The sequence below is a fragment of the Silurus meridionalis genome, chromosome 13 (assembly GCF_014805685.1).
Source record: "Silurus meridionalis isolate SWU-2019-XX chromosome 13, ASM1480568v1, whole genome shotgun sequence".
Taxonomy (NCBI): Eukaryota; Metazoa; Chordata; class Actinopteri; order Siluriformes; family Siluridae; genus Silurus; species Silurus meridionalis.
Window position 1 is genome coordinate 2,826,389 of NC_060896.1, and position 21,769 is coordinate 2,848,157.

Genomic DNA, 21,769 nt, shown 5'->3' on the forward strand with positions numbered 1-21,769 from the left:
CGGACTGTAAATAAACGGCAGGCGGAAACGAGGCGGGTCGAAGCGTCTTACGGTTTGATCACGCGAAGTACAGAGACGTAAATCCTTGGTGTGGATGAGCGACTTTTGGGAAATGATTGAAAAACGAATGAGTGGACGCAAAACATCGTTTTTCAAATGTATCCGGGTTCAGTGTAGGCGGAGCCTCAGCTGTGTAAATGCTAGAATTGTAAGTGGCTCTGGATAAGAGGCGACACCAAGCTGCCACTGCTGGGCCCCTGAGCAAGGCCCTTAGCTGCTCAGGTGTATGAATGAGATCAAATGCTATACATTGTAGGGCTTAGTGAACTCGCTGAAAATTGAGAAAACTCACTAAACAGCGAATCCGACATGCCCTTGTGTGTTCTTTACAGAAGTCTTGAGAGAACATGCTTTATAAGGATTTTTTTCTTCTTGTATTATGCATGCACTCTTAGGACTTCCATAGTTCTTTGAATAAAACGATAAAAAAATTAATAAATAGTTACCCCTGGATGTATAGTTTTTTATTTCTTTAATTATCTTATGGAGATTTGTAATAATTTTTTCGAGATTTTTTGGAAAATTTTGAGAATTATGAGAATTATTATATAAATAGCTACGCCAAAGGTTTGTGGACACCCGAGCGTAAGGTTGGTATGTGCTTCATTTTGAACATTCTGTTCCAAATTTGGTGTCTAGAAGTTTGTGGACACCATAAGATTAGTGTTCGTCATCCCATTCCCTTTGCACAATTAGTCTCCATTTCCTCTTATAGTATCCTCCACTCTGATGTTCCTCCGATGTTCCACTCAATTTCGGAGTGTGTCCATTCAGCCACAAGGGTGTGTGACAGTAAAGTCAGGTACTAATGTTTGGTGACATGAGCAGGCCTGGAGTGGAGTCACATTCAGTAGTTCAATAGGGCTTGAGCTCTATAGCAGGCCTCTAAAGATCTTCCAAAGCATGTAAAGCGTATCGTAATGGAGCTGGCTTTGTGCACAGGGGCTTTGTAATCGTCATGCTGAAACAGGTTTGGGTCTTTTTTAGTTCAAGATAAGGGAAAATGTCATGCACTAGCATACAATGATGTCCTGTACAACAACAACAGTTCGAGAAAGAAGCAGATGTGGGAGAAAAAGTCGGGTGTCCCAATACTTATGGTGTAGTGTAATAGGCAAAAAAAAAAAAAAAGAAATACCAATTCTAGTTTGCTTTCACATATAGGAGGCAGAGAAAGCGATTATCCCGGCTAACGAGCACTCGTTCCACCGTGCCTTCGGGTCGAATTGACCTCAGAATCAAAAAGAAAAGAAATGTGTTTATGACTCGAAAGTTTTGATGTTGGAATCAGATGCACTCGGGCTAAAAGTCTGAAGTAGGTCATTCTGACCTGAGTGGATTACAAGGGTTTAAAAAAACTCACGTTGGCTCAGTCAGCCCCGGCTCCCCGCTCGCACGTTCTCAGCGCCACGATCATAACAATTTTACAGCTCTGAAGAAGGAAATGCTGGGAAAAGGGTCGTGAGCCGTTTTAATCCTGTGCACTGAGGTGAATTGATGATCGAAGCGTGCTAGCGGTTTTCGCGAGACTCGATACGAGAACTTAGAACGCTGCGAGTTAGCGTTTGCATACAAATGTCCAGAAATAAACCGGACGTTTTGGGCTTGAAATGTTTTCTCGTCTCGCTTCACTGGAGTGTAGAGAGGAAAAAAGGGTTAAAAAAATCCATCCCTGTAGATGAGCTGATTTGACCATATCTAACGAATAAATAGCTAATTACATCATATGCGCGCATTGCAGGAGAGCTAGCCGTCACCTGGATAGCATAATTCGTGTCAAATGTGTGACATTAATCTCTACAAGGATCTGTTTCCTATCAGCAGAAACATGATAGCTGTACATCACAATCCACTCATCAAAGCTTACAGTAAACTCTATGGAGTTTCCTGTTGCAGGTCTAAATTAGTGCAGGTCTAACCAGAAGCTAATAGTTGCATGTCTAAATATAACTTTCGCAGTCTGGTATCTAACGATGCTGCATGAACGTCTTGGAGCGAAGTGGAAATCATGTAAATTTCATCTCGGCCTGAACTTCCTGAAAGCGGTTTCAGTCTGTACGACGGGTTTCGCTTTGACTGAGCGTCTCCAGTCATATCGCGCTGCACAGTCATGCTACTGTGATAAGAACCGCGCTTACAGTAACCCGCGCCCTGACCTTCCCGTTGGCCTGTTAGAGCGTTCCGTCCCGGCACTCGCGTGGCCAGAATGTTTCGGGAGAAACTTGCTAATCGTGCTTAAAAAAGTTCCTCAGGAAGTTGCCAAAATGGTTATGAAGTCATTTGCATAGATACTGGACTGCATGATCTTTTGCATTAAAAAAAAGAGTTGCATAAAGGAATAGAGAGATTTTTTGTGTGTGAAGTCAATGCTCACTGAATATAGCGATAAGGAATTAGTAATTAGGAACACTGGTGATTAGGAAATAGTAAATAGGAACACTGGTGATTAGGGATTAGTAAATAGGAACAATGGTGATTAGGGATTAGTAAATAGGAACAATGGTGATTAGGGATTAGTAAATAGGAACACTGGTGATTAGGGATTAGTAATTAGGAACACTGGTCATCAGAGATTAGTAATTAGGAACACTGGTGATTAGGGATTAGTAATTAGGAACAATGGTGGTTAGGGATTAGTAATTAGGAACACTGGTGGTTAGGGATTAGTAAATAGGAACACTGGTGATTAGGGATTAGTAAATAGGAACACTGGTGATTAGGGATTAGTAATTAGGAACACTGGTCATCAGAGATTAGTAATTAGGAACATTGGTGATTAGGGATTAGTAAATAGGAACAATGGTGATTAGGGATTAGTAAATAGGAACACTGGTGATTAGGGATTAGTAATTAGGAACACTGGTCATCAGAGATTAATAATTAGGAACACTGGTGATTAGGGATTAGTAATTAGGAACAATGGTGATTAGGGATTAGTAATTAGGAACACTGGTGGTTAGGGATTAGTAAATAGGAACACTGGTGATTAGGGATTAGTAATTAGGAACACTGGTCATCATGGATTAGTAATTAGGAACAATGGTGATTAGGGATTAGTAATTAGGAACAATGGTGGTTAGGGATTAGTAATTAGGAACACTGGTGATTAGGGATTAGTAATTAGAAACACTGGTGATTAGGGATTAGTAATTAGGAACAATGGTCATCATGGATTAGTAAATAGGAACAATGGTGATTAGGGATTAGTAATTAGGAACAATTGTCTTCAGGGATTAGTAATTAGGAACAATGGTGATTAGGGATTAGTAATTAGGAACATTGGTGATTAGGGATTAGTAATTAGGAACAATGGTGATTTAGGATTAGTAATTAGGAACACTGGTCATCAGAGATTAGTAAAAGGAACAATGGTGATTAGAGATTAGTAATTAGGAACAATGGTGATTAGGGATTAGTGATTTTATATAATGTATACAGTGTAGAGGAGTTTCTATAGTATATAAATAGTGTATATCGAGTGCAGTGTATATAAGGAGTGTAGAGGGTATACAGAGAGTGTAGAGGTGCACATAACATATAGTGACTATACAGAACCTTACCTGTTGAGGTGAACCTGATTGGTTTCTCGGAGCTCCTCCAGCTGAGCCTGTGTACGCTGCAGCTCTACTCTGCACTCTCTCTCTCTCTCTACACTCCCTCGTTCCCTCTCCAGCTGTCTCTCCACCTCCCTGAGGCGCTTCTTCAACCGCTGGAACTCGTGCATGATCAGGTAGCTCACGCCGCAGTAATGGCAGGTCGTCTCGTCCTGCTCCATCTCAACATACACACACACACACACACACACACACACACACAAGCACATTACCTATTGCTTTAATATCTATAATAGCACTATTAAAGAACGCCAGCGAGGAGAAGAGGTGTAAAACGAGCTAGCTGAAAGTGGAGGTTTAGTTTATAAGATCAAACAGATGAGATCGTGAGAACTTGATGATGACTCAGGTTATGGTGCCAGTGTAACTAAAGCGCTGGAGCAATAATGGCCTCTTTAGCGTGACAGAGGTCTGGCACACTCAGGTGCAGTGATTCAGCCCCGGAGGCATCAGAGGTGGTGATTAGCAGTAACGTCTGCCACACCTACACTCTGCAAAATAAAAAGAATCACGTACAAATGTGCACGATTTTCTCCTCACATGCTATTAGCCAAAGCATGCTAAGTGACGTTTGCTTCGTTATAAGGATCGATGCTAGCACGGCTCAAACGAGCTAATGGCTGCAGGCTCAGGCGCATGCGAGCCAATGCAAATCTAGACTCAAACATGTCTCGACCGATCTCAACTCCGATTGCTTGGAGTAAAATAGAAAACATGCAAATTTCGATTCTGGCTGAACTTCCTGAAAGCGGTTTCACTTTGTACGCAGGGGTTTCGCTTTAAGACGCAGCTTCTGACTGAATCCTGGAGCGTCTTTAGTCATATCACGCTGCTCAAGTCACCTCATTGTGAACTCCCACTCCGCTTTATAAAGAGATATCTCAGAGATAAGCGCATCACAGATGAGACGGATGAGTCAAATTGTTTCTCAAAGGATGTTTTTGATCCTCGATCCTGACACACTTATTGGCGTCAGCACTGAAGAACCATTATATTTGGAAAGAATCTATTAGGAGGGATAATGAGGTCGGGCATTTGACATTAGCAGAGGTTTTGGCACCCAGGACGCTGGCAAAAGTGAAAAAAATTACAATACACACAAACTAGAACTACAAGAGTCTTCTAAAGTGTCATTACAGAATATTTCCAGGTTTGTGGACACCAGACCAAAAGCTTTTTGAACATCTCATTTCCCATTTCCTCTTATAATGACCTCAACTCTTCTGGTAGGAGATTTAAGCTTGAGGTGAGGAGGCCTGGGGTTTAGTCAGCATTTACATTCATCTCAAAGGTGTGTAATACAGCATGAAGATCTTCCACTCCAACCCATATAGACCAGATCTCTTATGAAGTGTGCACAGGAGCATTGTAATGCTAGAAGAGGTTGGGATCTTCTAGTTCAACCAAATGGGAAATGTCATGCTACAGCATCCAAACACATCTTGTACAATCAGGTGCCTCCAACTTTGGGGTAACAGTTTGGAGAAGAACCACATCTGGGTGGAAAAGGCAGGTGTCTCCACAAAATGAGGATCTTTTGCTTTTTGTACAGTATGGAGATAGGACTTCCACAAGAGCTGCGGTTTTGGAGATGCTCTGACCCAGACGTCTAGACATCACAATTTTTTTTTCAAACTCACTCAAATCCTTACATTTGCCCATTTTTCCTGCTTTTTACACGTCAACTTTGAGGATAAAATGTGCACTTTCTGTCTAATAAATAAATCCACCCACTAACAGGAGATTATCAGTGTTCTTCACGTCACCACTCAGAATGTTATAATGTCAGAATGTTTTGCCTGATCGAGGTATGGCATCCTGACAAAGATTTCATTAGATCTTCTGGGAAATGAGGATCCAGGGCTTTTTCTGCAGTGTGGAGATACGACAGGAAGCCCTCTTTTATCTGGTCTCCCACAGAAACCGAATGAAAATCCAATACCGGTCAGGTTCACACCACAAACACTTTACACCTATTCAGACACGGGGACTGGAGAAACTCCGCCATTATATTTCCTCTAATTTTGGGACCAAATATGGAGTCGTCTGATTCTCTTTGGTGGTCTGATCATCTTCATCGAAATGTAAAATCGGAAGAGTTAAGCCACAAAGGTGTTAGTAAATTCAGGTAGTGATGTAGGTGAGAAGGTGAGGAGGCCTGGGGTGCAGTCAGAGGTGTTCAGTAGGGTTGAGATCAGAGCTTTATAGCAGGAGATCTTCCTCACAAAACCATGTAAAGCAGATCTTTATGAAGCTTATTGCCATGCTGGAACAGGTTTGGGTTTAGATTTCAGGTTCGGGTATCGTTTCTTGAGTGGTCTGCTGTCCCTTAACCTGAACACCTTTGAGATGAACTTGAACATCTACCAGGACTCCTCACCTCATCTACATCATTTAATTTTTCCAATGCCCTTGTGGCTAAATGAAAACTCACCCAATCTCAAAAACTTGTGGAACATCATCCCAGGAGGTATGAGATGTTCAAAAATGGAATCTTAGAATCAGGTGTCCACAAACTGTTGTCCCAATGCATCAGCAATAAAGAAGTGTTCAGATCACCAACTTCAATGTTCAGGCACAATGCAGGAAACATCTACTGTCCTTGAGCAGAGGAATGGATGGAGAATGAGAAAGAGGATTCTGACTCTCCATTATGCCTCATCCCATTCAGCCTCATCCCCACACACACACACACACACACACACACACACACACACACACACACACACACACACACACGCCGGTTCGCTGCCAAGACATGGCTATAAAATGTGCTTGTTAACGAGTCATCGAGATCCATCAGTACACAAGGAGTGTAAAGAAACGCTTGGAAAAAGAAACACTTCATCTTCATCGTTAACGTGTGAATCACGTGGCCAGGCTGAGCTCAGAATGCGATCAATATCAAGTTCACAAGTACATTCTGATCAGCATTTCTGCTTAATCATCATCTTCATTTATTATTATAATCATTATAATTTAATCCTAATTAGAAAAGTAGTATTTTTATTTTATTATTATTTTCTTGACATTGTCATTAAGAATAATAACAATGATGATGATGATGATGAAGATGATGATGATGATGATGATGATGTGGTGGTGATAATAACAATGATGATGATGAAGATGATGATGATGATGATGATGTGGTGGTGATAATAACAATGATGATGATGATGATGATGATAATGATGTGATGGTGGTGATAATAACGATGATGATGATGATGAAGACGATGATGATGGGGGGTGGTGGTGATAATGATGATAATGATGATAATGATGATGACGATGATGAAAATGATGATAATAATGACGATGATGATGATGATGATGATAATGATGAAGATGATGATGATAGGGTGGTGGTGGTGATAATGATGATGATGAAGATGATGATGGGGTGGTGGTGATAATGATGATAATGATGATGACGATGATGATGATGATAATAATAATAATAATAATAATAATAATAATAATAATAATAATAATAATAATAATAGTAATCGTTTTATTAACAATAAATAATTAATTATAATATATTAATAATTATATAAATAAACTATTATTATTATTATTATTATTATTATTATTATTATTATTATTATTATTATTATGTGTTATTGAGGTAATCTGAGAAAATTCTGTGATCTCTGTACAAACAAATCCTCTACACACATTACCCCCCAAACAAACACACACACACACACACACACACACACACACACACACACACACACACATTGCCCCACCCCTGCCCCCATTCCCCGGCACCCTGACATCCCTGTCCTCCCCTGAACTCTTCTCCACCGTCTGCTTCCATCAAATCCCGCTGTAAAACTGGGTCAGTGTCACACGCACGCAAAGCCCAAATACCTTCTAACCCCACTGCCCCCCCACTGAGACTCCCCTCCCACACACACACACACACACACACACACACACACACACACACCACTCCTGAGCTCTGATATATCAGTCACGACACAGATATTTACATAGCGATAAATTATTTGTGCCACTCCATATAGGAATTTGAGCTATTGTTGTGGACTGCTCTGGGAAGCACCTGTTTATGTGTGTGTGTGTGTGTGTGTGTGTGTGTGTGTGTGTGGCCCCACTTCTCCTTCATCCTGTTCCAGCCACAAAGCATCACCACAGACGTTCTCTTATCACGCAAAGGATTAACAGTCAATGGACTTATCCTTGTTTTTCCTTTAATTTCCTGTAGATTTTGAGTGAGCAGGTTTTGTGTGTGTGTGTGTGTGTGTGTGTGTATGTGTGTGTGTGTCTGTGTGTGTCTGTGTGCGTGTGAGCTTTGTGAATGCTCATTAAGATAAAGACCCCCCTGCGGTGCTCAGCGTAGCACGAGCCAATGCCGAGATTCCTCTCAACTCCACAGCGCTGGCACATGACACAAAAGGAGTAGCAGGAAGGAGATACGGGTAAGAGGGGGCAAAGTGGTATTCATGCTGGGAAAAACAACAGGGGGCGGGGGGTATCTGAGGGTCTGTGTGTGGGTCAGTACCATGGAGAGAATAAAACCAGGGCAGGGCAGGGCTTCAGGGCAGAATGTGGAAGAGAAAAGCTACATGGTCTTGGGTCTCCTAGTTCAAGGAGCTAACAGTCTCCAATGTCGAGGAGACCTACATTTCCAGCCACCAAAATGTTACCATAAACTTAGAGGCACAGAATAGTACTGGACAACTTAGTACAGGATGTTGTAGGAGTCCAAAATCTGTTCCAGCATGACAATTCTCCTTGTGCACAAAGCCAGCTCCATGAAGATCTGCTTTACCAGGGTTGGAAGATGTGGTAGATCTCCTGCTGTAGAGCCCCCATGCTATTGTAGGTTTAATTCAGTCGTATCTCCATACCGGCCCTGGATCATCGTTTCCCAAAAGATCTAATGAAATCTTTGTCAGTACGCTTTACACCTTCTTCCCAGCATATACAGAAGTATCAGGGAATAAATAAAAAAATATTTGATTACATGCAAGTCCATAAATGCACCAGAGACATGGCAAAAGTATTTGGACGCCCACCTTTTCCACCCAGATGTGGTTCTTCGCCAAACTTTGACCACAAAAGTTGTGTCTTTGGATGCTAAAACATGAAATTTTCCATTAAGTTGAATTATTAGATCCAAACCCATTCCAGCATGACAATACCCCTGTGCACAAAACCAGCTCCATGAAGATCTGCTTGGGGTTGGAAGATGTGGTAGATCTCCTGCTATAGCGCTCAGACCTCAACCCTATTGAGATGTGAACACTGAGAGCACTGATTGCTGAATGAGTGAGAATCTTCACAAAATCTAGTTAAACATCTTCCCAGAAGAGTGAAGATTATAACAGCAAATGGGGACTCAATGAGGAAAGCATCAGACCTTCTGGTGTTCTGTTGTTCTCTAATGAGACGGCGAAAAAAAAAAAAAAAAGGCAAACGGGTCCACATTCGGTTTCAATATTCTGCTTTTTCAACAAGGGGAAAAATATAAACGGTTGCGGTTACCTCAGTGCTCGGTTCTGTATGGAGCGGATCGCTGGCAAAATAGTTCTAATATTAAGAATCGTAACTCTTAGTGTCCTGTTGCGCGAAACATATATCAATAATTGGTTCCATTCTGACCACATTTAATCACATCTAAAACACTGGGAGATCCAACCACGGGGGTGCTGAAGAGAAAGCATGACTGGTGGTGCTGAGGGTGGTGCTGAAGAGAACGCATGACTCGTGGTGATGAAGAGAACGCATGACTCGTGGTGATGAAGAGAACGCATGACTGGTGGTGCTGAAGAGAACGCATGACTGGTGGTGATGAAGAGAACGCATGACTGGTGGTGCTGAAGAGAACGCATGACTGGTGGTGATGAAGAGAATGCATGACTTGTGGTGCTGAAGAGAAAGCATGACTGGTGGTGCTGAAGAGAAAGCATGACTGGTGGTGCTGAAGAGAAAGCATGACTGGTGGTGCTGAGGGTGGTGCTAAAGAGAACGCATGACTGGTGGTGCTGAAGGTGGTGCTGAAGAGAACGCATGACTGGTGGTGCTGAAGAGAAAGCATGACTGGTGGTGCTGAGGGTGGTGCTGAAGAGAACGTATGACTGGTGGTGCTGAGGGTGGTGCTAAAGAGAACGCATGACTGGTGGTGCTGAGGGTGGTGCTAAAGAGAACGCATGACTGGTGGTGCTGAGGGTGGTGCTGATGAGAAAGCATGACTGGTGGTGCTGAGGGTGGTGCTGAAGAGAACGTATGACTGGTGGTGCTGAGGGTGGTGCTAAAGAGAACGCATGACTGGTGGTGCTGAGGGTGGTGCTGATGAGAAAGCATGACTGGTGGTGCTGAGGGTGGTGCTGAAGAGAAAGCACGACTGGTGGTGCTGAAGAGAACACACGGTTAGGAGTGAGGACACAAGGCCAGGACCTGTCCATATCTTGTCCACTAGCAGAGACAAGTGAGGGAGGAAGGGGTGGAGTGTGTATATGTGTGTGTGTGTGTGTGTGTGTGTGTGTGTGTGTATGAGAAGGGGTGATAAAAGGCACCTCGTAGCACATGTGCAAGCTTTATCCCTCCCGAGACAGAGACGTCCCTCGCTAAGTAGCGAACAAACGCGGGCCGGATTTGAAAAGCATTTATTATTTACGGGGCGGCGTGCAGAAGAGAGGGGCCGCTGAGGGGATCGCTGTGCCGTGTCTGCCTGCGATGGAGGCTTTTGACTAAGGCTCTCATTAAAAATGAATAGAGAAATCGAGGAACAGGAGAAGAAGTCCCATAGCAGCTGGGGGACAGTGGCACGAAGAGGGAGCGAGGGCAAAGGAAAGAGAAAACGATCGCTAGCAGGGAGAAGATGAGGCACGTCATTGCACCGGTGATTCTGTTACGCTTCGATATGATCCTTTATTACGCCCTTTATTTTCTTTTTGTAATCTGTATACAGTATGCACCATGGAACACTGAAAACACTGGAGACACTCCTGGTGCAGCTCAGAGATCTTTCAAACATCATTCACTATAAGCTGTGTGTCATTACAATCAGAAGAAAAGTGTGTTGAAGTAAAAGGATTCAGTATATAAGTACTGTTACACCTGGCTTTCCCAGCCAGATGTGGTCTCTCTCTCTCTCTCTCTCTCTCTCTCTCTCTCTCTCTCTCTCTCTCTCTCACAGGCACAGACACACAGACACACAGACACACACACACACACACACACGCTCCCTTTCTCCTGTACATTATGAACCTGTCTCTCTGTCTATCTCTCTGCTTTTCTCTTTCTCTCTCTCTCTCTCTCTCTCTCTCTCTCTCTCTCTCTCTCTCTCTCTCACACACACACACACACACGCACACACGCACACAGACACAGACAAACACACACACACACACACACACACACACACACCCACCCACAAGCTTCCTTTCTCCTGTACATTATAAACCTGTCTGTCTATCTGTCTGTGTGTCTATTTGTCTCTCTGTCTGTCTATCTATAACTTTTTCTGTCTCACACACACACACACACACACACACACACACACACACACACACACACTGTCTGTTTGTCTCTTTCTCTCTCTTACACACACACTCATACACTCGTGAGCATGTCTGAGCCAATATGACCTTGTTTTCACCCCAAGCCACAGTGTCACTGGAGGCTGTGTGCCGGATGTGTGATCTCGTCGAGGCTGAACGCACTGCTCGAGTCACGTGCAACGCTCTTTTTTTTCCTTTTTTTAACATGTCATATCTGCTCTCCCTCACACACAACAGAACTGAAAATCCTGATTGGCCAGACATTACGACCGGACGGTTTATATCAATCCGTGCTCGTTATTACGTCACTGCGACCCCACAACGATACAGTGACATGTTTTATAAAGTGACGTTTAATACTATAAATCGTTAAAAGTAATTCATTTTATTACTTTTTATTTCTATTTTATTTGAAATTAAATGTGCAGCTGAAAGCTTACGTCACCAAAATACATTTATTTTAATGCAAACATACTAAATCTATTTCTGATTCTGAATCTGTTAAACACTGATGGAAGGAGTCTCCAGTATCAGTGCTTTGTACAGTGTAAATTCCCAAAGAAGATGTGGAAGACTGTGGATTGACCTCCTCACCTCGTCTACACTATATGGACAAAAGTATTGGGACACCTGACCTCTCCTGCCATATGTTTGTTCTTCTCCAAATTGTTACCACAAAGCTGAAGGCACACAATATTGCCTGCACTAGAACTAGGAGACCCAAACCTGTTCCAGCATGAGGATGCCCCTGTGCACAAAGTCAGCTCAATGAAGATCTGCTTCACATGGGTTGTAGTGGAAGATCTCCCGCTATAGAGCTTCATTTCTACTGAACACTACTGAAGAGCAAATTGGGTATAAATGTGGAATGCACATGCTGTACTTATGACCAGGTGTCCGCAAACTTTTGGTGTATCCGACTTTGTGTCAGAATGAGCTAATGTCCACGAAATCTAGACAACATCTTCCCGGAAGAATGGAGGTTCTTCTAATGGTAAATGGGGACTCAACGAGGAAGGAAATGTTCAGAAAGAAGCACATGCCAATGTTCACAAACTTTCTGCGTATATCAATGGTTTCTGAGAATAACTCTATGAGCGGACGCCTTCGCTGTGAATGTCGACGGAATATTTTTATTCCTTGCGCTTACTCATATTCTGACACTCTTGCGTCAGCCCTCGGTTCGGGTTTGATCTAAAACGGGGCTCGGTTTCATCACTGCGGCTATTTTTCATGTCTTTATTCTTATCATGATGATTACTAAACGCAATCGTTTTCCACCGGGGGCCTGGGATCACAAGTACATCCTGTATTTTTTAACAGATTGGTGTTCAAGTGGGAGGAAAGGCAGACACAGATACATAGAGATAGATAGAGAGAGAGAAAGAGGGGGATAGAAACAAGAAAACAGACAGAGAGAGAGAGAGAGAGAGAGAGAGAGAGAGAGAGAGAGAGAGAGAGAGAGAGATAATTGGCTGGCACAACCAGAATGCTATAAAACCCACCAAATGAGACGTTGTGTTCGCCCCAGAGAACGTGAAAGTGAATTATACGGGGAGGAAACGTGCGATTGATCCTCCCTTCTAAACCGCTACGTCCCCCGGACCCCTGGTGCAGAGTTATTACAGCTGCGTGATTACAAACTCCAAACGTCTCAGACGGAGGAGGCCTCTGTGCATGTGCGTTGGTCTGTACCTGCTGGATCTCCAGTGGCAGGGGGTGAGAAGGAGTGCAGATCCTCATTTCTTCGTTCAGGGATCTGCTAGTGGGATCGTCTTCTAAGAGGAAGGAACAGAGACAACAACGACAGAGATGTTAACGCTGGGCCATGTGGAGGGAAACACCGGTATCTCGTGGCTTCGAGGTTCCAAGCGTGGGATGGAAATGGGAGCCCAGTGGCTACGATTTTGGAAGAAGGGTCATGGGTTCAAATCCCAGCATCACCAAGCTTTAACACTTTAGCAAGGGGATTCACCTTCATTTGCTCAGCTGTAAAACTGAGATAACTGATAAGTGCATCTGCATAAATGTTGTAAATGTAGCATAAGATGGAAAGAAGTTACAGCGTGGGTGAGATGAAAAGAGGTGAAGGACATAGGAACGTCTCAGCTACTCTCATTGGAAATGTAGGCAGATAAAAATTATTTGTTTTATTATAATTGTTATAAATGTTTGATAAGAATATGTCAGCATTGTCCTGATCACAAAATTGTTCCTTTTGTTTCGATTCTGCCGAAAACTTTTCCATATTCACATGTATTTGTATCTCCAGTATAAACATCACTCTTTACACCCACGCTGAGCTGAAAAGCATCTCTGAGACAAACATCTGTCCAATTTCAGTGTCAGAATTCTGTTCCCGAATGTGGACTTTCTGCTCACCATGATAGCACAAAGGAGTTATATGAGTTAGCATAGCCTTCCTGTGCAGATGAATGCTCAATTTCTCTTCTGGAGGCCAGCAATTTCTACACTTCTTGACCTAACAACCATGATCATTGGGATTACTGGGACATTTCTGCCACGACCAGTGAGATCAATGCAAGATCTTTGCTAAGACCATTGAAATCACTGACATCTCTGCCACGATCACTGAGATCACCACAAGATCTCTTCCATGTTCACTGAGATCACTGAGAGATCTCTACCATGACCGATAAGATCACTGAGAAATCTCTGCCATAACCAATGAAGTCACTGCGAGATCTCTGCCACGTTCACTGAGATCACCACGAGATCTCTGCCATGACTATTGAGATCACTGAAAGAGATCTCCCATGACCAATAAGATCACTGAAAAAGCTATTTAATGTTCACTGAGAGATCTCTGCCATCACAAATGAGATCACTGAAAGACCTCTTTAATGATCACTGAGAGATCTCAGCCATCCCCAATGAGATCACTGAAAGATCTTTTAATGATTACTGAGATCACTGAGAGATCTATGCCATAACCTGTGAGATCACTGAGAGATCTCTTTAATGATCACTGAGATCACTGAGAGATCTCTGCACTTGAGCTCAGGTGTTCCTAATAGAGTTACCTGCAATATAGTACACGTTTAGGATGGGTTTAGTTTACATCAGTAGATCATGATCACTCTGTGTGGAGTGCACAAACCGAAAGAATGCTAAGACTAAACAGTTTATGCTAGCAGATTCAGAATAGTTTCTTCAAACGCTTGCATTGATTTTTCTTCTTAATTGCCATATAAAGACGTGTTACAGTACATACCCATAGTGTTGACAAAAAATCAATACAAGTAAACAAAACACAAAAAAAAAGAGGAAGAAAATGTTTGATATTCCGTTTTCAATCAGACAGAGCCACTGCCGAGTAGAGCGTCGTTCACCATGGAGACAGAAGAGACTGAAACAGCGCATGCGCAGGAGTAACACGCTGCGTGTAATTGAGAAGATATGCGAGCGAGAGAGTGACGGAAGCGCATTGCATTTACAAAGAGAAAAAAAATCACAGGAAGGATATGAGATATTAAATCATAATTATGAGACCCTCTGTGATTTTTCTCTCTTTGTGAATGCAATGCGCTTCTGTAGAGAGCAGATCAAAACACACACAAGAAACTCCTGTGGAAAATAAAATAGAATTAATAAAAACAAAATTAATAAAAAAAAAACCATTACAATAAAAAGTTAATTAAATTAATTCATGTGGATGTGCAAATCAGCATGTAAACAGTTATATAGTTCTAATCAAATAATAAGATAATATGGGTGGTGCTGAAGTGAAGTGAAAAGTGTATGAGTGTGTGTTTGAGTTCAGATTTGTACACACTTCAGTAACACATAGTTAAGTGAGTGTGTGTGAGTTTTGAACAGTTCGGTTCTGTGTGTTTCCGTGAGGGAAAACATTGTTGCAAAGTCTGGATGTGAGAACCAAATGCTTTAAGACCACTTTCCTGATGGTGGGAGTGTAAAGAGTGTGTGTGAGGGGTGTGTGAAGAGTGTGTGTGAGGGTGTGTAAAGAGTGTGTGTGAGTGGTGTGTGAAGAGTGTGTGTGAGGGTGTAAAGAGTGTGTGAGTGGTGTGAAGAGTGTGTGTGTGAGTGTGTGTGAGGGGTGTGGGAAGAGTGTGTGAGGGTGTGTAAAGAGTGTGAGGGGTGTGAAGAGTGTGTGAGGGTGTGTAAAGAGTGTGTGAGTGGTGTGTGAAGAGTGTGTGTGTGAGGGGTGTGAAGAGTGTGAGGTGTGTAAAGAGGTGTGTGAAGAGTGTGAGTGGTGTGAAGAGTGTGTGTGAGTGGTGTGTGAAGAGGTGTGTGAAGAGTGTGTGAGGGTGTGTAAGAGTGTGTGAGGTGTGTGAAGAGTGTGTGTGAGGGTGTGTAAAGAGTGTGTGTGAGTGGTGTGTGAAGAGTGTGTGTGAGGGTGTGTGAAGAGTGTGTGTGAGGTGTGTAAGAGTGTGTGTGAGTGTGTGAAGAGTGTGTGAGTGGTGTGTGAAGAGTGTGTGTGAGGGGTGTGAAGAGTGTGTGAGTGGTGTGTGAAGAGTGTGTGAGGTGTGAAGAGTGTGTGTGAGGTGTGTGAAGAGTGTGTGAGGTGTGTGAAGAATCTGTGTGATTGGTGTGTGAAGAGTGTGTGTGAGGGTGTGTGAAGAGTGTGTGAGAGGGTGTGGGAAGAGTGTGTGTAAATGGTGTGTGAAGAGGTGTGAGGGTGTGTGAAGAGTGTGTGTGAGGGTGTGTGAAGAGTGTGTGAGGGGTGTGAAGAGTGTGTGTGAGTGGTGTGTGAAGAGTGTGTGAGTGGTGTGTGAAGAGTGTGTGAGGGTGTGTGAAGAGTGTGTGAGGGGTGTGAAGAGTGTGTGTGTGTGAAGAGTGTGTGAGGGTGTGTGAAGAGTGTGTGAGGTGTGTGAAGAGTGTGTGTGAGTGGTGTGAAGAGTGTGTGTGAGGGTGTGTGAAGAGTGTGTGAAGAGTGTGTGTGAAGAGTGTGAGGGGTGTGTAAAGAGTGTGTGTGAGGGTGTGTGAAGAGTGTGTGTGAGGTGTGTGAAGAGTGTGTGAGGGGTTTGGGAAGAGTGTGTGTGGTGTGTGAAGAGTGTGTGAGTGGTGTGTGAAGAGTGTGTGTGAGGGTGTGTGAAGAGTGTGAGGGGTGTGGGAAGAGTGTGTGTGAGTGGTGTGTGAAGAGTGTGTGAGGGTGTGTGAAGAGTGTGTGAGGGGTGTGAAGAGTGTGTGTGAGGGTGTGTGAAGAGTGTGTGAGGTGTGAAGAGTGTGTGAGTGGTGTGTGAAGAGTGTGAAGAGTGTGTGAGAGGTGTGTGAAGAGGTGTGAGGGGTGTGTAAAGAGGTGTGTGAGGTGTGAAGAGTGTGTGTGGTGTGTGAAGAGTGTGAAGAGTGTGTGTGAGTGTGTGTGAAGAGTGTGTGTGTGTGAAGAGTGTGTGAGAGGTGTGTGAGGTGTGTGAAGAGTGTGTGAGGTGTGTGAAGAGTGTGTCTGAGGTGTGTGAAGAGTGTGTGAGGGGTGTGAAGAGTGTGTGAGGGTGTGTAAAGAGTGTGTGTGAGGTGTGTGAAGAGTGTGTGAGGGTGTGTAAAGAGTGTGTGTGAGGGTGTGTAAAAGTGTGTGTGAGGTGTGTGAAGAGTGTGTGTGAGGGGTGTGAAGAGTGTGTGTGAGGGTGTGTAAAAGTGTGTGTGAGGTGTGTGAAGAGTGTGTGAGTGGTGTGTGAAGAGGTGTGTGAAGAGTGTGTGTGAGGGTGTGTGAAGAGTGTGTGTGAGGGGTGTGTAAAGAGTGTGTGAGGGGTGTGTGAAGAGTGTGTGTGAGGGGTGTGTAAAGAGTGTGTGTGAGTGGTGTGTGAAGAGTGTGTGTGAGGGGTGTGTGAAGAGTGTGTGAGGGGTGTGTGGGGTCGTCCACAAAGCTGTTGGTTTTGCGGATGCAGCGTGTGGTCAATAGACTCTATTGATCTTCTTGGCCGTCCTCATTATCTTCTGTAGGGTCTTGAGATCCGAGACGGTGATGCAGCTGCTCAGGATGCTCTCAATTGTCTCTCTGTAGAATATGGTTAGGATGGGGGAGGCATATGGGCTTCTCTCAGCCTTCTCAGAAAGTACAGGCGCTCCTGGGCTTTCTTGCTGACGGAGCTGGTGGTGAGTGAAGTTCTTCACCAAGGAATTTGGTGCTCTTGACGATCTCCATGAAAGATCCATCGATGATCAGTGAAGAATAACCGCTCTGTGCTCTCAACAACCTCTTTAGTTAACCTCAACAATCTCAGAGACAGGTTGTTGCCACCTCTCTCTCTGTATGCTGACTCGTCGTTCTTTCTGATGAGACCCACCACGGTCGTGTTATCGGTGAGCAGTAGGTGGAAACGTGGGCAGCTCGTACACCATGTCGTGTTGATGTGAACACATAGTCCGCCACCACGAGTCTTACCGCAAAGAGCATTGTGCAGTTTTATCCATTTATTGCTCCATGTATCGTTGTGGGAGGTCCAGGAAGCACACCGGTTCCTGTTCTCACTTACGCTAAACAAACACGTACAAAAAACACGTACAAGAAAGCGTACATTTTCTCCTCTGTCCTGAAAACATCAGAGATTTTTACCTGGACACTCTTACTGGAGACTCCTTCTATGAACGTGCAGAACATTTTGTTAGCTACATATTTTTTATAATTTTTATATGAACCAGTCGGTGTACACGGCCCTGTGTAGGATTTACAGCTGAAACTACTGTACAGGAAGTGAACACATTTGGACCAATCAGAATCCAGGAACCAGGAGCGCTGTGGTTAAGGATTTACTGTTCTAATACTAAACGCATTGTGAACTCTGGCATCTTACAGGGGAATATGGTATTAAATCTTCTCCACTGAAAGGTTAGTGTGTGCTTTCCGGTGTGTGTGTGTGTGTGTTTGGAGCCAGATTGAATTGAAAAATGTGCGTGTGACTGTTTGCGTGACAGAGGCTGAAGTGGAAAGTGAATAAACAGCAGTCTGAAGCTGGCAGTGCACACAGCTGATCCCACACACTGATTCCTTTTACCTTCTTAATAAAGTTTCTTTATCAAAATGATTAGCCGCAGATGGACATTTATTACGTGTGTTATTGCGGTAAGGGGACGCTGATGTCTGTGTAGTTAATTTGATATTTGTATAGAGAACAGATCAGTCTCTATGCTCCAGGGTTAGGGGGAATACTGTGCTGTGATTGGCTGGAAGTTGAACACACAGGAAGCTTGTGAGTGTAATCAGTATTCAAAATAAACTTCCTGCTCTCTCACTCTTTCCCCTTCTCACTCTCTCACATTCTCACTCTCTCCCCTTCTCACTCTCTCCCTTCTCACTCTCTCACATTCTCACTCTCTCCTTCTCACTCTCTCACATTCTCACTCTCTCACATTCTCACTCTCACATTCTCACTATTTCCTTCTCACCTCTCACATTCTCACTCTCTCACGTTCTCACTCTTTCACCTTCTTACTCTCTTACATTCTCACTCTCTCCCCTTCCCACTATTTCCCTTCTCACTCTCTCACATTCTCACTCTCTCACCTTCTCACTCTCTTACATTCTCACTCTTTCACATTCTCACTCTCTCCCCTTCTCACTCTCTCACATTCTCACTCTTTAACACACTCTCTAACTCTCATTCAGTCTTTATTTTCATTGGCTAAATCTGGTGACGGATGTCTTCAACTCCGCCCCCTTTGTTGACATCAGAGGATATTACAACCAATAAATAAGCAGAAACCTATGGTTTCTTGTACCGCGACTCATTTCTTATGATGAACTGAAAATTGAAAATCATGAGAAAAGTGGAACCGCAAGATTCGAACCGCGATAAATCGTGGGATGACTGTAGGAGGAGAAAAGCACCAGGGGTTAACTCCAACAGCATCAGTGTTTTTTTAATGTTTTCATTTTTAGATATTATTGTTATTTATTTTTTATTTTTTTTTTGTTTGTTTGTTTTTTAAGCCCCATAAGATTTCTGAAAAAATCCATCCTGTGAATATTTGACACTTATTTATTATATTTCTAGCTCCTGTATTCTTGAAAAACAAGAGGTTTCCTCCTCCTGAGAAGTTCTTCTGCAAGCTTGACAGAATATTTCGAAATGTTGTCAGGTAATTCAATGAAACAGAAAAAATAAAAACAATTCGATCCTCAGGAAAAAAAACAAAACCATAAATAAAATACATAAATAAAACCATGAATATGTCACGGCTGAGCAGACATAACAAATCACCTGGAAGGCAGTGACTTATCCACTAAAGAGCCACTCCAGAGGGCACATGAAGGTCACCCCCCCACCCTACCCCCAGAGGGGCACTTTTATGTTTTTCACTTATTTATTTCAACTACATCTCTAGTGTGTGTGTGTGTGTGTGTGTGTGTGTGTGTGTGTGTGTGTGTGTGTGTGTGTTTGTTTGTGTGTGTGTGTGTTTGTGTGTGTGTGTGTGTGTGTGTGTGTGTGTGTGTGTGTGTGTGTGGTCAGGGTGGGTTGCATGTTTTTATTTAAGTATGTCATTGTATTTTTACAAATCCACAATTTCTTGGAAAAATGACTAAATCCCATGTGACAGGAGAAACTGAAGTAACACATCGTCTGCTTTCTCTCTTTTAGACAAACAACCTGGAGAATGATTAATAAAAAAGAACACAATTATAATGAATAATAGAAAATAGAAAAAAATATTGTTTATATTATTACACTATTGATGAATAATAACAATAATAATAAAAATAATAAAATGTAATTTAATGACGAATCCACATCAGCTGCAGCATGTGAGCATCTAATAAACCACTGGTGTGTGTGTGTGTGTGTGTGTGTGTGTGTGTGTGTGTGTGTGTGTGTGTGTGTGTCGTGGTTCTGACAGTGGCAGGACAGGACGTTCCATGTTCCCGCTGGAAGCACTCTGTGTGTTCCTCTGTAACAGATAGTGATTTGTGCAGACGTGTTAAACGCAGGATATGGAATGCTTTCTTTCGAGTGAGCCGTGTTGACGGAACGTGTTCTTCTTCATCAGCGTGGTTCTCCGTGTTCCTCCCTGTGCTCACCGTGTGGCGTTTAAAGGCCATTCGAGATTTCGGTGTAATTTTTCTCTCGGCCCTGATGCTCCTGCTTCTTCTGATGCCGGAATTCAAATCTGTTCTTCACACTGGAAAGTGTTAATGAGCACACGGTCCGCGTGTGTGTGTGTGTGTGTGTGTGTGTGTGTGTGTGTGTGTGTGTGTGTGTGTGTGTGTGTGTTTTAAAAAAATTCCACCATCAGACACAATAATTTGCTCCTACTGGGTTCTTCAGCTGTGTTGAGTGATGGTGCCATTTGGTGAGCAGCTACTGAATATGGTTAGCCAATAGGGTCAGCAAGTTCTTCTCTCCTGGCCTAAACTCACATCTAAACTCTATCACAATCAGCTGTGTTTTAATATATTTTTTGTCCATGAGTACGTATTAAATTATTCCCAATACTCTATTCTTTTCATTGCATAGCATTTCCCGCAGTTGCACTGCTTCCAGGAATGTTAGAGTTTCTGTCCAATCAGATTTCAGCCCACACACGTTGCCGGGGTAAAAGAAACCTGCCATAAAGCCCTCAACAGTAAATTGATTTGATACAATTTAACCAATCAGATTGCGAGTTGGTGACACTGAGGCCATCCAGCAGGCGTACAATAACCTCATCATTTTAACGTCCTTTCATGTCACGTGTACATTACAGAAATTTCTTTCTTTTTTTTCTTTTCTTCCCAGCCGTGTTAGAAAGGTGTGGTACCCACAACCTTCTGACCAGTGACCCAGAACCTCACCCACTGAGCTACCACTTTCTCTCTCTTTCTCACTCTTTTTTCTTTCTGACTCTACCTCTCTATCTCTTTCTCACTCACCACATGTCTTTCCCACTCCCTCTCTCTCTCTTTCTCACTCACTCTCTTTTCACTCACCCTCTCTTTCACACTTTCTCTTTTCACTATTCGCTTTTCTCCCATCCTCTCTCACTCTTTATTCTCACCTCTCTCAAGCACATTTTTCCTCTCTCACTCTCTCATTTACTCACCCTCTCTACCACTTTCTCTCGTTCTTAGTCTTTCTTTCTCACTCTCACTCTTTCTCACCCTCTCTCGCTCTTTTAAAACCCAAGCTCTTTGTCCCCACTTTCTTTCTTTCTCACTTTTTAATTCTCACTGATTCTCTATATAGCTTAATTTCTCTCTCTCTCTCTCTTTCTCACTCTCTCTTTTTTACTGGACCTCTCTCTCTCTCTTTTTCTCACTCGGTTTCTCTTTCTCTCTCTCTTTCTCACTCATTCTTTCTCTTAATCCATTACAGGGTGGACTGCTGCAGGTGGGACACCACTGAAGGTCCAGGTGTGAAAATCAGGATCAGGGTCACAGTGACGTGTTAATGTTGTTAAAAGTTGCAGCGATGCAGCTCTCGAAGCAACGATCGGAGTGAATATTCACGTGATTGAAAGGTCAGCATCAGTACAGCTGAACGGCATTGTGGGTGATGTAGGACACACGTGACGCGTTGATGACGCAGAGGGACGTGCGAGTCGGCGTAGATTTCTCACGTAACAGATGAACTCACTCACACATTAGCCTTCAGTCTTCCACTGACTT

General features: G+C 43.2%; 1 protein-coding gene across 2 annotated transcripts in view; it reads right to left on the reverse strand.

Moving 5' to 3' along the window:
* lekr1 (leucine, glutamate and lysine rich 1) overlaps nucleotides 1–14,573 on the reverse strand; it is a 70,376-nt gene extending 55,803 nt beyond the window's left edge. Inside the window, exons 1-3 of one of the 2 annotated variants that reach the window (XM_046865226.1) lie at nucleotides 14,447–14,573; nucleotides 12,907–12,989; nucleotides 3,621–3,835 (exon numbers count right to left, since the gene is read on the reverse strand). In XM_046865226.1, coding sequence (XP_046721182.1) covers nucleotides 3,621–3,835; nucleotides 12,907–12,989; nucleotides 14,447–14,450 — 302 coding nt within the window. In that variant the 5' untranslated portion in view covers nucleotides 14,451–14,573. The remainder of the gene's footprint in view (nucleotides 1–3,620; nucleotides 3,836–12,906; nucleotides 12,990–14,446) is intronic. The other variant, XM_046865228.1, reaches the window with a different exon arrangement.
* Nucleotides 14,574–21,769: the final 7,196 nt, after the last annotated feature.